General features: G+C 56.6%; 1 protein-coding gene across 1 annotated transcript; it reads left to right on the top strand.

Moving 5' to 3' along the window:
- Nucleotides 1-1,193: 1,193 nt before the first annotated feature.
- TFR2 (transferrin receptor 2) lies at nucleotides 1,194-13,388 on the top strand. Its single transcript, XM_024745473.1, has 18 exons — nucleotides 1,194-1,251; nucleotides 1,494-1,746; nucleotides 1,847-2,033; nucleotides 4,870-5,010; nucleotides 5,091-5,202; nucleotides 5,304-5,426; nucleotides 5,822-5,938; nucleotides 6,068-6,207; nucleotides 6,575-6,738; nucleotides 7,426-7,545; nucleotides 8,021-8,103; nucleotides 8,183-8,246; nucleotides 8,335-8,402; nucleotides 8,485-8,561; nucleotides 8,655-8,739; nucleotides 8,828-9,055; nucleotides 9,383-9,523; nucleotides 12,687-13,388. The coding sequence occupies exons 1-18, from the start codon at nucleotides 1,219-1,221 to the stop codon at nucleotides 12,966-12,968; spliced, it is 2,418 nt and encodes an 805-aa protein (XP_024601241.1). The 5' UTR covers nucleotides 1,194-1,218; the 3' UTR covers nucleotides 12,969-13,388.
- The last annotated feature ends 3,114 nt before the right edge of the window (nucleotides 13,389-16,502 follow it).

The raw sequence follows: 16,502 nt of genomic DNA, 5'->3' as shown, positions 1-16,502 counted from the left end.
GATCCGCCCCAGAGGCGGGGCCTGGGCGGGGCCGGAGGTGGGATCTTGGGTGGGCGGGGCCTCGGGCCTCCCGAGAGGCCGCACTTAAGCACCCCGGGACCCACAGCTCAGGTGAGACGGGACTTCGCTGTCTTTTCCGGGGCGCTAGTTGGTGACAAGAGTGGGGCAGGGAATGTGGCACCGGTACTCCCCAGCAGCTCAGAACTCTCCCAACTTGGGTAGGAACTGAGGTCTCCCAGGAAGACCCCGACACTGGGCCCTTGAGCCCTTCCATTCCAGAGCTCCTTGCCCCCTGCCTGAAACTGTAGGTAAAACTTAGTAGTTTGTGCCTGTGTTCTGAGGTCCCCAGACCCCAAAGAGATAGAAACCCGTGTGGTCCAAGTCCTTTGGTAACCAAACAGGCACAGGTGCCCAGGGAGGACCATCACTTGTCCAACGTTACCCACCTCTGCCCGGGCCTTGGCCAGGATTCTTTCCACTGATGCCTGGTGGGCCTTGACCCACAGATCCCTGACTCCAGGCGGGATCCCCATCCTGGAGCACTCACCGGCCCTGCCTGACCATGTGCTCCCACCCATGCACCTCCCTCCGCAGCAGCCAGCAGGAGCCTGGACCCCCCCTTGCAGCCTGATTCCAATGGGACAGGCACCCACATGGCCAGGCCAAACCCCAGGTCACACCACTGTGGCCCCTTCAGCTAGGGATCCCACTGGGAGGGCAGCTAATGTGTTACAGGGCTTGGGTATTGGGGAGCCCGCAAGCCAGATGAGCAAGGGGCAGAGGTGTTCATGGTGGGGAGCTTAGGAAGGGGTCCCCAAGGACATTGGGAAGGGAGGAAGCAGGAGGGTGGAAGGGGCATCCATATCTCCGCCTTCCCCAGCCATCAGCCCTCCTCCCCCAGCCTTGACGGGAACTAGAGGCCAAAGTCTGCCCCAAGGCCAAAAAATTGATTGTTTTGCAAGAAGAGGGCAGGAGTGGGACTGCGGAGGGATTGGCAGGGGAGGGCACAGCCCCTCATCCTCTAGCCTGGGCTGGGGGCCGTGTCTGGAAGGCTGAACTGAAGCCCGGACTGTGCCCCCACCCTGGGACGGGGGAGGCAGCGAAGGGCCTGGGCTCAGGCTGCCTGCCAGGGCTGATAAGGGGCCTCTTGGGGCTCCCACAAACGGTTTATCACTGGGGGTGGGGGACAGACTGCAGGGCTCAGGAGGGGGCACGAGCATGGAGCGGCTTTGGGGTCTACTCCAGAGAGCGGTAAGATAGAGTGGGGTTGGGAGACCCTTAGGCCTTCTCTCCAGGTCCTCAGTCCCCTCCCAAACCCCAAGGCGGGCCCCTCCCCTTCCCTACCTCCTACTCTCCCCCCCAGCCTGCTTCTTGGGGCCCTCTCCCCTGCCTTGTGCCCATGGCACCCCGAAGTCACTGACCCTGTTATCGCCAGATTCCTCCCCATCCTCCAGGCCTCTTTCCCCGATTTCATGTCCACCACACCCCTACAGCAAAGGTTGTCCCCAGGACCCTCTCAGACCATCTACAAGCGTGTGGAGGGCACCCAGCAGGGGCCCCTGGAGGAGGAAGAGGAAGACAGGGAGGAGGGGACCGAGCCACCGGCCCACTTCTTCCCCATGGAGCTGAGGGGCCCCGAGCCCCTGGGCTCTCGACCAGCTCGGCAAAACCCCAGACTCTGGGCAGCAGCAGGACGAAGAGCCACCCCCTACCTGGTCCTGACAGCCCTACTGATCTTCACTGGGGGTGAGAGTCATCCCCACCCCCAGTGGAGGGGCTGGGCTGGGGGAGATATCTGGGGTCCAGAGAGGGGCACAAGGAGACTCTCCGTCTTGCCACCCACCAGCCTTCCTCCTGGGCTACGTGGTCTTCCGGGGGTCCTGCCAGGCATGTGGGGATGACGTGATGGTGGTCAGCGAGGACATGAACCATGAGCTGGGCCCGGACTCCCACCAGGGCACATTGTACTGGAGCGACCTCCAGGCCATGTTTCTGCGGCACCTGGGGGAGGGGCGTCTGGAAGATACCATCAGGTGAGGATCAGCCAGTCCCATTCTAGGCCCTCAAAAAACATCATCTGCTCAGACTCAGCCTCCCTTCCTCTTCACCCGGGACCCTGAGTCCTTCCACCTGCCGCCCTGGCCTCCCTGTTCAGCGGTCCTGGGAAGGATAGAAGGCGTTTGGAGCTGAGGGGAGGGAGGGCAGCAGATGACACATTTGGAAGCTGAGGGAGCTGCCTGAATGTGCACAGAAGGCTCCAGCATCCACATATGAAGTGGGACAGATCCAGAAAAGTCTTGAATGCCACGTTGAGGAGCTTGGATTTTGACCTGTGGCAGTGGGGAGCTCTGGGGGTCTCTGAGAAGGGGGAACTTAGGGAATCAGAAAAAGAAGCAAATGTATGTGTGGGCAAAGACCATCCCCCAATCTGTGGGGTCTGCCAGCCCAGCGTGAGCAGGCTAGCGTTTCTTTTGTCCTGCTGAGGTCACCTTTTCCTACTGGGATGGAGCTGCTCGGGTAGGTCCAGAGAAGAGGTCAGGAATCATTTCTTCAGTGGGTTTTCCTGGGTTTCCTAAGTAGAAAATTATATAATCTATATTTAGTGAGAGATGCATAGTTTCTTTTCCAATGCATATATCTTTTATATCTTTTTCATTTATTATTGCATTGGAGAGGACATGAATTTAGGTAATGAGATAGTAAATATCCTTGCCTAGTTCCTAACTTTCATAGGAATGTTTTTCTAATACTTTGTCATAGTTGCTTTTTTTTTTTTTGGAACCCGGGCCCTCGGCAGTGACCACCAGGGAATTCCCCCAGTTAGGTTTTTAAAAGTAAATTAAGTAAGTTTTCTTCTATTCCTAACTTACTGAGACTTTTTCTTTTTTTTTAATGATCAGGAAAGGAGGAACAAGAATCAATTTTTTTTCAAATATTTTTCCAGAATGTATTGATATGATCACATGATTTTTCTTCTTTAAAGTTTATGTAGTCATTTGTATTAATAGATTTCCTTGTCTTCATGAGATCAACATAAACTTGATCAAAGTGTATTATTATTTGTTGATACACTGCTGGATCCACTTTGCTTGAATCAACAACGTGCATGTTTTTTTGTTTTGGTTTGGTTTTTAAATTAATTAATTTATTTTTGGCTGCATTGGGTCTTCATTGCTGCGCGTGGGCTTTCTCTAGTTGCAGCGAGCGGAGGCTACTCTTCGTTGTGGTGTGCGGGCTTCTCATTGCAGTGGCTTCTCTTGTTATGGAGCACGGGCTCTAGGCACATGGGCTTCGGCAGTTGTGGCGTGTGGGCTCAGTAGCTGTGGCACATGGGCTCAGTTGCTCTGCGGCATGTGGAATCCTCCTGGACCAGGGCTTGAACCCATGTCCCCTGCATTGGCAGGTGGATTCCCAGTCACCGCGCCACCAGAGAAGTCCCTACATGCATGGTGGTTTTTGTTGTTTTTATTCTGTTGAGCAACACTTAGTAGTCTGGGTACAGCCTGAGCAAGTGGATGGTTTGACAGATCTACGGAGGTGGGGGGTGGCACTGTGGATGCCATCAAAGGGCAGGGAGGCAAGACGGGAGCAGTGAGAGGGAGCGGGCAATGAGGTGATGTATGACTCTAGGTTGGTTGGGGAAGGAAGGGAAACCAGGGAGGAGCTGATAGACATGGAGAAATTGGACAGTGTGGAGTGCTCCATGGAGTTGCAGAACAGGTATAGTGAGCCTAAAGGAGTGAGTTCCAACCTGAAAAGCTCCAGTCAGGGAGTGAGATTCTGGAACTTTTAAGATTTATATGATAAACTGTGTCCTATTTATCTTGCAGTCTCCAGCACCTACCACCATGCCTAGTGCTTAGTAGGTGTTCAGTAAATTGGATCAGTATTCCAGAGATGGAGTTCTGGGGACAAGATCCAGGATGTGGCCAGGGAAGTGGCTGGCCAGATGCCAAAGTCTTCACTGAAAGTGGCTAAGTGACCAATTGGCTAAAAGATAACAGCAGGGAGGAAGGACAGAGGGTGGGACTGCTGGATGGCAGGGACTTTGACGGAAGAGTTTCATGGTCAGAAACGTGAACAGTGGAGCCAGAAGCACACCTCCTCTCTGGGCCTGGGTGATATGAGAGCCTGAGCTGCTTTTTTCACATGTCCCGAAGGAGACCTGGCCTCCCAAGGGACAGCCAGGTTTCTGCCAAGGCAAAAGGTAGAAGGGGTATTCGGTGATGATGCTGAGAAGGGAAGTTTGTTTGCCATGGAAAGAGCACAGGTGGAGCTGCTTGAGAGAGAGGCCATGCAGGGGCCGTGCTGGCACAGGCAAGATGGAAGATCAGGGAGCGTTCCAGTGACAGCAGGCTGGCTAGTTAGGTGGTGACTATGGAAGAAGACAGGGTGAGGTCTCCAACCAGACAAGTGACCCCAGATTCCACCAGCAACCTTGGTGTAAGGTGTCTCCATTAGGCCCAGCTGGAGGATGAGAGAGATGCAGGGCCCCTCACCTCTGCCCAGATAGCGCTTTGGAAGAAAAGTGTTTTCATGCCTGGGGCAAAGCACAGGCTAGTGTGTGTATGTGTGGAGGGGACAGTAGGTAGACTGGTGAGTTTGGCCTGACCTGTGAAGAGCCTAAGGGGTGGTGGACAGGACCCCTGGCTATCAGAAGCTGAGGTTTAAGCAGAAGGAGGCCCTGGAGACCCTCCAGTGCAACCCTGGTAGTGATGGCAGGAGAGCCTTAAGAGCCCCTCACTGCCCGGGGCTGGGGCCACCCCACACCTCTGGCATCCTTCCCCTGCTCCCGCCCTCTCCTCCAGGTCCCCAGAAGTCCCTGCCCCTCTCTCCTCCTGCGCCCCAATCCCCCCTCTCCCTGCGCAGGCAAACCAGCCTTCGGGAAAGGGTAGCCGGCTCGGCCGGGATGGCAGCCCTGGTTCAGGACCTCCGCGCGGTGCTCTTGAGCCAGAAGCTGGACCACGTGTGGATGGACACGCACTACGTGGGACTGCAGTTCCCGGACCCGTGAGTGCATGGGGTTGGGGGGGGGGGCGAGGAGGGGTGGGCGGCCTGTGGGTGGGTCACTCACCACCCCCGCTCCTCAGGGCTCACCCCAACGCCCTGCACTGGGTGGATGCCGCCGGGAAGCATGGGGAGCAGCTGCCACTGGAGGACCCGGACGTTTACTGCCCCTACAGCGCCACGGGCAACGCCACGGTGAGCGCGTCCTGCCCGGTCCCCAGGATGGGACAGCGTGCTCTTTCCCTGGCGGTGGAGCAGGGGCGCGCCTCACTGCCCTCCCCATCCCCCCTCCCCAGGGAGAGCTGGTGTACGCCCACTACGGGCGGCCGGAGGACCTGCAGGACCTGCGGGCCCGGGGCGTGGAGCCGAAGGGGCGCCTCCTGCTGGTGCGCTTGGGGGTGATCAACTTTGCCCAGAAGGTGAGGGTCCCTGGATGCGGGTTGGGGCGGAGCGGGGAGGGTGCCGGCTGGGGAGTCCGGAGATCGGATGGCGGCAAACAGGAAGCGTCTAGGAGGCGGTCACAGAGAGAAAAGGAAGAACCAAATGGGTCGTAAGAAACCGTTGGCAGGGAACAAAATCAGGAGGTTGGGGTGGGGAACAGAAACAGGAGGGGATGTGGGGTACAGTGAGGTTTGGGGGCTGCCGAGGCACTGCGGGAGGGCGGAAGGCGAGGTCCAGGGGGTGCCCACAGCCTCTCTGTGGATCCACAGCTGCAGCTCAGAGGCCGTGCCATTCCACTTTTACTTGCTCCTTCAGCCTTTATAAATCCATTTTCTCTGGGAGAAGGGGTCCTTTAGCCACCTCCCTTCCCCAGGTGGCCAGTGCCCAGGACTTTGGGGCCCAAGGAGTGCTCATATACCCGGACCCGGCAGACTTCTCCCAGGGCCCACACAAGCTTAGCCTGTCCAGCCACCGGGCTGTGTATGGACATGTGAGTCTCGGGGAGCCAGTAGTGCCTTCCTGTGGTCCCAGGGCTGCACAGCCTGCCTAGGATGAGGCTGGCGCCCTATTCTGGGGAGCCCGGCTCACAGTTTCAGTGTGGGCAACCCTCTCCCCACAGGTGCACCTGGGAACGGGAGATCCCTACACACCTGGCTTCCCTTCCTTCAATCAAACCCAGTTCCCTCCGGTCCAGTCCTCGGGCCTCCCCAGCATCCCAGCCCAGCCCATCAGCGCGGACACCGCCTCCCTCCTACTGAGGTGGGGGCCATGTGGGGACCAGGAGGGGAGGAGGCAGGGAGAGGTAGGCTGCAGCTAGCCCATAAGGTGCCTTTGGGTGAACCAGAACAAGGTGGCTCTTCTGGGTGGGCGCGGCCTCTTGCCATTTGGTGAGTGGAGCTCCAGCTGGGTATCACACCCACCTCTACTGGGCACTCTTGAGCAGGACACAACCTGCACAACTGTCCAAGGCAGCCCTGGCTGCACTGGCCCCTCAGGCAGAGTACAGATGCAGAGAGCTGGAGCCAGAGGTTGTGAGGGATAGAAAGAGTGAAGTGGGGGCTTTGGGCTCTTCTATAGCCTGGGACTCTCTGCCACTTCTAACCCTTTCTGCTCTACCCCTCCCCAGGAAGCTTGAAGGCCCTGTGGCCCCCCAGGAATGGCAGGGGCACCTCCCAGTCTCCCCTTATCGCCTGGGCCCTGGGCCAGGCCTGCACCTAGGGGTCAACAACCACAGGGCCTCCACCCCCATCAGCAACATCTTTGGCTGCATCGAGGGCCGCTCAGAGCCAGGTGTGCTTGCTTATCCAGCATCACCCACACCCTGCAGCAGGGGAGCTGGGGTTAGCAGGGAGGGAGGCTGGCAAGTTGGGGATGGGCTGGAACTGAGGGGGGTGGCAGTGAGGAGACCTCACGGTTGAAGCTGTCCCGAGACAGAATGGGCAGTTCTGCACAGTAGTGAGTTCCCTAGCACCAGAGGTGAGCAAGCATAAGTTGGGTGATGTTACAGCATGAAAGGGAGATCAGACTAGATAAATGAGCCTTTCAAGCATAACTTGTTGTGGATAACAGTGGGGAATCAAAGTGGGTTCTTGAGCCAAAGAGTGTGGTACCTAGAAGCACTGAAGGAAGAGGCACAGGGAGGCCTGTGATGAGGCTCAGATGAGCATGCTGGTGGTGGGAGTGGGAGTGGGAAGGGTTAGAGAGAGATTTTAAATCTGTCAGGACTTGGTGAACAGAGGGGCACCCCGATCAGGCAGGTAATGGAGCCCAGAATGACCCCAGGCAATGTGATGAAGGAGCAGCCCACCCAGGAAGGGCCAAGGAGAGGAGAGGAACTCTCTTTAGGGGCAGCAGGGATTGCAGGGCTGGGGCTGCAGAGATGTGAGGGTCCTGCAGAAATGGACCCTCCTAGGGTCAAGGGAGAAGCCTCTGGGTTCTGCCCATGTAAGAGGTGGGCCCCAACATCCCCTCCCCCAGATCACTATGTTGTCATTGGGGCCCAGAGGGATGCATGGGGCCCAGGAGCAGCCAGGTCCGCCGTGGGGACCGCCATACTGCTGGAGCTGGTGCGGACCTTTTCCTCCATGGTGAGCAATGGTAAGGTCAGGGTCTGGGCCTGGGCCGGGCAGCTGGGGCTGTGGTCTGAGCTAGGACAGGGCAGAGAGGCAGTTACAAGCACAGGCTGGAGGGTGGCCACTGAGACCTGGGCTCCAAACCTGGCTCCTCCATGTTCTGGCTGTGTGGCCCTGGGCAAGTCACTTCACCTCCATTTCTCCCGCAGGCAGGCAGACTCTCAACCACTGCGCCACCAGGGAAGCCCCATTTCCTCATTTAAACATGAAAGTACTAATAGTCCATGTCTGAGTGAAGATTAAGCAGGAGATTCCCTATGTAAGCAATCCCCATCACTGATACAGCTGAGTCAGGGCAGACCCAGGTGAGATGGGCTGGGATGGTGGCTTGATGGGAGGGAAGGAGAGATCCCAGGGGACCAGGACAGAGGAAGACAAAGAGGTGGGTCTTTGCCTGGCCCCCAGCCAAGCCCATCCTCCCTCCTTCCCCCCGCCCCCAGGCTTCCGGCCCCGCAGAAGTCTTCTCTTCATCAGCTGGGATGGTGGTGACTTTGGGAGTGTGGGCTCCATGGAGTGGCTGGAGGTAACCTGGGGTCCTGGGCAGGTAGTCAGGCAGTGGGGAGAGGCAGGGGGATTTCATACTCCACACCCCTCACCCACAGGGCTACCTCAGCGTGCTGCACCTCAAAGCCGTAGTCTATGTGAGCCTGGACAACGCAGTGCTGGGTGAGCAGGGGCAGTGCCACCACCTGGGCCCCCTCTGGTGCACCCTGCCCTCCGGGCCAAGCCTTGAGCCCGGCATCCCTCTCCACAGGGGATGACAAGTTCCACGCCAAGACCAGCCCCCTTCTGATCAGCCTCATCGAGAACATCCTAAAGCAGGTAAGAGCCTGGCCAGGAGTGGGAGCTGAAGGGAAGCTGGTGGCCGCCAGAGCCTGACTGGTGCCCCCGACCCTGCCCCCAGGTGGACTCTCCTAACCGCAGTGGGCAGACCCTCTTCGAGCAGGTGGTGTTCAACAATCACAGCTGGGAAGCTGAGGTGTAAGTTGGGCAGGGAGGGGAGGGAAGAGAGCTGGGGGGGGATATGTGGGGGGACCCTGAACCCACACAGCGCTCCAACCTGCCTGTCGCCAGGATCCGGCCGCTGCCCATGGACAGCAGTGCCTATTCCTTCACGGCCTTTGCGGGGGTCCCTGCCGTTGAGTTCTCCTTCATGGAGGTGAGACTTCCGGGCCCTGCCCCAGAACAGCAGCCCCTGGGCCTGTTCGCACTGTGCCCGCGCGCCAGCCTCCGCCCTGTCCCGGCAGGATGGCCCGATGTACCCGTTCCTGCACACGAAGGACGACACCTATGAGAACCTGCACAGGGTACTGCGGGGCCGCCTGCCTGCCGTGGCTCAGGCTGTGGCCCAGCTCGCCGGGCAGCTCCTCATCCGGCTCAGCCACGATCACCTGCTGCCCCTCGACTTCGGCCGCTATGGGGATGTGGTCCTCAGGCACATCGGCAGCCTCAACGAGTTCTCTGGGGACCTCAAGGTCCAAGACGCCAACCCTGCTCCCGGCTTCTGGCGGTGGGGGGTGCTATATCCCATTAAAGTTGTGCCCGGGCCAGGGGATCTGGCCCCTGTCTCCTTGGTCTAGGGCCCCTCTGGCAACCTGGCCCCTTTACTCCTGCCCCAGTCACTAAGCCCCTAGGACCCAGCTAGCACCCGCCCAACCGCACAGGTCTTCTCTCTCCCTTCATTCTGCCCCCAGCATTCTGTCCCCCTATACCTCCCCACTCCTGCCAGGCCCGGGGTCCCAGCTCCGTCCCCCAGCAACTGGGCCCCTGCCGCCGGCCCCAGCCCGCGCCTTCGCCCTCAGGCCCGCGGGCTGACCCTCCAGTGGGTGTACTCGGCGCGGGGGGACTACATCCGGGCGGCCGAGAAGCTGCGGAAGGAGATCTACAGCTCGGAGGAGAGCGACGAGAGACTGACGCGCATGTACAACGTGCGCATTATGCGGGTGAGGCCCCGCCCAGCCCGGCCGCCGCCGGCCGCGCCGCCCCGCCCTCTTCCGGCGGCGTGGGGCCCCTCCTTTCGGCCCTGCGCCAGTGCGCTGTCCTACCCTCGTTCCGCTTTCATTTGTACCTGTCCTCGGGGAGTTCCCAGTCCTGGACTCACAGTGCTTTGCTCACAGACCCGCCAAGCTGGAGCGACCACAGAGGCGGGCCCGCAAAGTGATGAGACAGGGAGGGTCAGCCCCTTAGCCACAGTCGCCCGGCCACCGAATGGCAGAACTGGGACAACCGCGCCCCCTCCGGTTCCCCACCGCCTCCTCTCCCTTCTGGAGAGAAGAAGCATGTCCACGGTGGTCCATGGTCTAAGAGGCACAGGATTATGGCTTGGGAGATGCAAATGGTGTAAACAATTCAGAGCGTAGAGAGCTCTCTTACTTCTGGTGAGATGGATGAAACCCAGAAAGGCTGCCTGGAGGAGGTGTCATGTGAAAGTTATACAAGATTATTATTCCCTCCTGCTTAGCTTTGAATACTTTGCAGCCTGCACCCCAGCTCCAGTTCCAACCCATCCTCTTCCTTCCATTTCCTTACCCCAAGAACTCAACCCTGCAGCCCTTTGATCTCTGGAAATGGGTGGGTAGGGACTGTAGGCGAGGGGAAAAGTCTATAGGGCAAAATGATAAGCAGGGCCATCCTCAGTGAGTGTGGGGTGAACCGGTACCCCGTGGTGTACACATGCGCGGTTTGGGGATGATATGTCTGGCCCTTGCAAGGTCTTGTTCTTTCTCCCCCCTCCTTTTTCCTGTTGTGTCCCTGCCTGCTTCCCTTGGCATCACTCATACCGTCTTTCTGTTCGCAAGCCCACCCATCTTGCTCTTTGGTCCTGGCTCCTTTCTCCTGGAACGGGCGATTCATTCTCATTCACAGATCTTGCTTTAACCCCCGCTGTGCCAGACTCTAGAGACAAAAAAAGACACCCCCCTCACCCTATCCCTAAAGTTGCAATGTGCCCCCCAAGGGATAAAGGGCACCTGTGTGTAAGGGACAGGATTCAGACTCAGGGATGGAGAGTAAAAGATGCAGGGCTTCAGAACCTCAAACAGGGCTGGGCCAGACCCAGGGAACTTTGTGGTTCTAACCCAGGGGTTGGTAAACTAGCCAGCAGGCCACATTTGGCTTGCCACCTGTTTTTGTAAATGAAGTTTTATTTTAACACAGCCATGCTCGTTGATTTTTCTATTGTGTGCGGCTGCCTGTGTGCTACAGCAGCAAAGTTGAGTAGTTGCAACAGAAACAGTGTGGCCTGCAAAGCCTAAAATAGTTACGATCTGGCTTTTTCCAAAAACTTTGCTGGCCCCTGCTTTAGACTATAATGTGGGTCTTGAGGAACAGACAGAACTTGGGTTGGTACAAAAAGAGCATGTTTCAGGATGGAGACACCAAGAATAAGGGCATGGCAGTGCACTAGGCCTGGCTTTCCTTGGGAGTAGTGTGTAGACCAGCAGAGCCAGAACAGAAGCCCTGTGGAGGAGCGGAGGGGAGTGGGTTAGGGATCAACTATGGGGAGACTTGAACGCCAGTATAAGAAGTTTGGGTTCTGGGACTTCCCTGGTGGTCCAGTGGTTAAGACTCCTCGCTTCCACTGCAGGAGGTACGGGTTCGATCCCTGGTCAGGGAACTAAGATCCCCACATGCGACATGGCAAGGCGAAAAGAAAAAAGATGTTTGGGTTTTGAGGGTCTGGGCATCAAGGAAATTTGGAAGGTTTTTGAGCAGGCCGCTGATGTGGGCAAAGTGAAATTTTAGGAAATACTTGGCCAGAGTGTAAATGGCTTGAAAAGGGAACGAAGTTAGTGATAGCTGAGCTCTGGGTGGGTGAGGGGATTGAACTGGTGTGCGACATTTGGAAGGAAAAATGGACGGACTGGGTGTTGAGGGAAGAGGAGGAGAATAATAATAGCAGCTGCCATTTATTGAGGGCTATCACGTGCTAAGGCTTTACTTCACTTTCTCCCTTAGGACTCCTCCAAATCCTGTGAGTTTGCTATTGTTGTACACAGTAACTGAGGCTCAGAGAGGCTAAGTGACTTATTCAAAATCACACAGTAAGTGGTGAAGCTGAAATTAAGGACCAGGCAGTCTGATCCCAAAGAGAAACTGGAAACCAAAGTCTGACCCTGTGTCCACCCAACTCTTATTCACCTTTGAGGTTGAGAGCCTGGCACCTGGGGTACGCCATGGTGCTCATGAGGGAAGGTGGGTGCGAAGGTCAGGTTTTGGAAGAAGTTGGTGTCTACATGTGTGTGAGGCTGTGGCTGGGTACCCCCTACCCCAGTGGGGAGGTCCAGCAGACTGGGGGATAGGATTCCAGGCGATGATTTGTGGAGTAGACTTGGCAATTGTCCCCATGAGGTCCCAGTTGAAGCCAGGGGCGTGGATGAGCTCTCTGAGTGAAAGGTGGAGGACTTAAGAAGACATGAGTCTGTGAGACCACCCCTAGAGATTCTGATTCTGCTGGGGTGGCACCCACGATATGGTAATTTTAAAATCTTCCTCAAGTGATTCTAATGTGCAGCCAGGGTTGAAAACCATTGGATTGTAGGTAATGAGAAGAGGAGAAAGTAGAGGTCGAACCCTGGGCCTGCCCACAGGTGGGAACAGAAGGAACCGGAGAGGCTGGCAGAGAGGTGGGAGAACTGGGCTGGGAGCGCGGCCATCTCAGGAAAAACCAACAGCATCTGAGTCAAGAGGGTGAGGACCCAGAGTCAGGCACTTCATTAGGGCTGGCCTGTCCCCTTGTCGTTTGACTCTGGGTTGTGGACATTCACGCAGGTGGGCAGGAATGACTGGGGTATGGGGAGGTGAGGAACAGCAGGACGATTGACGGTTCTTTGAGGCTTTGGGCAGGGAAGTGAATGGGTGAGGAAGAAAGATGCAGGCTTGGAAGCTCAAGGGGTAGAAAGAAAGGGATCCAACCCAAAACACAGTGGGAGGACGTATCCTACCTGACTACTGATGACGTTACAGAATGACCATTCCTGATTGGGTGGCCGAAGGGAGGTGGGACTTAAAGAGGCTGCTCAACAGTATTTGTTAAGCGCGCATGAGGTCCCAAGGTTGGTCTGGAACTGGTGTTCGGGCTCCAACCACATCCCCTTCTCGGCGCAGGTGGAGTTCTACTTCCTGTCCCAGTACGTGTCGGCGGCCGACTCACCGTTCCGCCACATCTTCCTGGGTCGCGGAGACCACACGCTGGGTGCCCTGGTGGACCACGTGCGGCTGCTGCGCTCGAGTGGCCCTGGGGCCCTTGGGGAGGAGGCCCAGGTGGCGCGGGGCCTGGGCTTCCAGGAGAGCCGCTTCCGGCGCCAGCTGGCCCTGCTCACCTGGACGCTGCAGGGGGCAGCCAACGCGCTGAGCGGGGACGTCTGGAACATCGATAACAACTTCTGAGGCCCGTGGGCTGGTGGGGTCGGGGCACATGCCCCTGACCCCTGCCGAGACCGCCTGCTCTCCCTTCGAGTGATTTCTGGGTGACCGAGATGCCTGTGCACCACCTCCCATTGCTGACTCATTTTTAGCCCTTACCGTACCTCCAAGGGCCCCAGCAAGGATGCCAGCGCAGACCCCCACACACCCCAGGCCCTGCAACGTAGGAGTAGGTGAGCAGTGCCTTCCATAATGGGATGGTCATACTGTCAGCTAATCAGGGAGCAGCATCTGCTCTCTCAATCACAGCCCCTTCCTCTTCAGGAGCAGGGTCCCCCCTCTACAGCTAGAGACCACTCTGGAAGGTTTCCTAGGCCCTGGGACCTGGCCAGCCTTCTTGGTGGGAAAGATCCGCTGCGACCATAACTTTATGGCCAACCTATGTCCTGCAGTGGGAGGGGCTGGGGTTTGAACCTCAATAAACCACCTGTGGCATCTTTTGTTTACAGGCACTTTTATGCGTCTTCCTCACCCTCACCTCACCCAGTCATCCCTCCCTTGAGAGCTAGGGAAGGGTTGGACAGAAGGGGCCAGAGAGGATGGAAGTGGGAATGCTGTCTCCATGGGTTAAAGAGCTATTCCCATTACCTGAGGAACTAAGGAGACTGCCTGAGGAAGTAAGGAGGGTCCTTCTCCAAAGACCACCACGGGTGGAGGGCTGGCTCTGTACCTTCTCCTGGGACCAGGGACGGCTACATAATTTGCAAGGCCTGGTACAAAATGAAAATGTGGGGCCTTCTGTTCAAAAAACAAGATTTCCCTGGTGGTCCAGTGCTTAAGACTTCACACTCCCAGTGCAGGGGGTGTGGGTTCAATCCCTGGTCATGGAACTAAGATCCCGCATGTTATAAGGCACAGCCAAAAAAAAAAAAAAAATTGTTTTTAAAAAGCAAGAACAAAGCTTTTTTCTTTCTTCCACAGTCTCTCAACCTGTCATGGTGGTTTTTAAGTTGTTATTTAATGTCCAGATCCCTGAGACAAGGAAATACTCTGGGGCAGATCCCCATAGGCACGCAGGGTTCTGCCCCATGACTTGCTATAGATAGCACATGTGCCTAACCCTGACCCAGACCCAGACCTGGACCCTCTGTGTGCCTGCACCCAGGTCCCTACTGGGGAAGGAGGGTGGCAACTGTGGTTGGGTGAGGGCAGGGAGCCAACAGGTGAGAACCCATCCAGGAGAGGCAGGACCCCCAGCACATGCTCCACTGTCTCATCGGGCTGCACTTCCAAAACACAAATTCAGAGGTGAAATCATTAAGAATTTCAAGATAGAGACCGCAGGGCACTAACCCCTAAGCACAGGGCCCCATTTGGAGCACAGAGCCCTGTGAGACTGCACTGATTACACAGCCATTATATTAGCCCAGCCTGGGACCTCTCTCGCCTCTTGGGTCCCCTTTGGCCAATTGTTGTCCACTGAGGTGGAAGCTGCAGGAGAGCAGGGAATTACAGGTGCTGCTGCCACCACTTTACCTTTAATCATGGTCTCAGGAGGCTATGGCCCTCGTTCTTCCCGGCAGCTGTGTAAATCCTAGGGTCCGCCTCTCAGGCTCCTGGTCCTCTCTTGCTCCCAGTATGGCGTGAGAGGTCCTAGCCTGCTCCTCAGATGCTGGGAAGTGAAGGCTTCTTAGTTTATGGCTTGGGATGCTCCTGGGTTCCAAGATGAAACTGCGTCCTCCTTACCTCCCTGAGTCGGACTTGGTGGGTTCTCAGGAGCCTGGACTAGGGGTCAGAAGCCTCCTCGACACCTTACTTCCCTGACATAGTGTCCAGAACAAATTTCCCAAAGTTGTTTCTCAGCCCTTCTCCACCTTGTCCATTTGTTCCCTGTAGTAGACAGAATAAAGTTCTGGACAAAGATGTCCACATCCTAATACCCAGAATCTGTGAATGAACGTTACCTTACACGACAAAAAGGGCTTTGCAGAGGTGATTAAGTCAGGGATCTTGAAATGGGGAGTGTTTGGGGCTGAATTGTTTCCCCCCAAGTTCCTATGTTGAAACCCTAACCTCTAGTACCTCAGAATGTGTTTGTGTTTGGAGATAGGGCCTCTAAAAAGGTGATTAAAGGACTTCCCTGGTGGCTCAGCGGCTGCCAATGCAGGGGACACGGGTTCAAGCCCTGGTCCAGGAAGATCCCACGTGCTGCGGAGCAACTAAGCCTGTGCGCCACAACTACTTAGCCTGTGCTCTAGAGCCTGCAAGCCACAACTACTGAGCCCACGCACCACAACTACTGAAGCCCTTGTGCTCTAGGGCCTGCGTGCCACAACTACTGAGCCCGCATGCTGCAACTACTGAAGCCTGCACGCCTAGAGCCTGTGCCCCGCAGCAAGAGAAGCCACCGCAATGAGAAGCCCGCGCTCCGCAACGAAGAGTAGCCCCCGCTTGCCGCAACTAGAGAAAGCCCACGCACAGCAACAAAGACCCAACGCAGCCAAAATTTAAAAAAAGAAGTGATTAAGTTAAAATGAGGCCATCAGAATGGGCCTAATCCAATCTGACTGACCTCCTTATAAGAAGAGGAAATTGGATGCACAGAGAGACACCAAGGATGTGCGTGCACAGGAGAAAGACCATGTGAGGACACAGCGAGAAGGGTGCCACCTGCAAGTCAAGGAGAGTGGTTTCAGGAAAAACCAAACCTGTCGGCGGCTTGTCTTGGACACTAGCCTCCAGAACTGTGATGAAATTAATTTCTGTTTTTTTTTTGTTTGTTTGTTTTTACCGTACGCGGGCCTCTCGCTGTTGTGGCCTCTCCCGTTGCGGAGCACAAACTCCGGACGCACAGGCTTAGCGGCCATGGCTCACGGGCCCAGCCGCTCCGCGGCATGTGGGATCCTCCCGGTCCGGGGCACGAACCCGTGTCCCCTGCATCGGCATGCGGACTCTCAACCACTGCGCCACCAGGGAAGCCCTAATTTCTGTTTTTTAAGCCACCAAGTCTGTGGCAGCCTTAGCAAAGTGACACAGGGTGATTATGCTGGGGGTGGGGGTGGGGGACGTAATCACCAGGGTCCTTATTTTTATTATTTATTTATTTATTTATTTATTTTGGGCTGCGTTGGGTCTTCGTTGCTGTGCACAGGCTTTCTCTAGTTGCAGCGAGCGGGGGCTACTCTTCGTTGCGGTGCGCGGGCTCCTCATTGCGGTGGCTTCTCTTTGTTGTGGAGCACGGGCTCTAGGTGCAGGGGCTTCAGTAGTTGTGGCGCGTGGGCTCAGTTGTTGTGGCGCACGGGCTTACTTGCTCCACGGCATGTGAGATCTTCCCGGACCAGGGCTCGAACCCGTGTCCACTGCATTGGCAGGCGGATGCTTAACCACTGTGCCACCAGGGCAGTCCTCAGGGTCCTTATTAAAGGAGGCAGGAGGATCAGAGATAGAGAAAGGAGATGTGACAACAGAAGCAAAGGGTCAGAGTCAGAGATTTGAAGATGCTACTCTCCTGGCTTTTTTTTTTTTTTTTTTTTAGGGCTTTAAAACAAAAATCTTTTG

Source organism: Neophocaena asiaeorientalis, unplaced genomic scaffold (assembly GCF_003031525.2).
Source record: "Neophocaena asiaeorientalis asiaeorientalis breed wild unplaced genomic scaffold, Neophocaena_asiaeorientalis_V1.1 scaffold461, whole genome shotgun sequence".
Lineage (NCBI taxonomy): Eukaryota > Metazoa > Chordata > Mammalia > Artiodactyla > Phocoenidae > Neophocaena > Neophocaena asiaeorientalis.
This window is presented reverse-complemented; position numbering and strand designations above follow the sequence as displayed.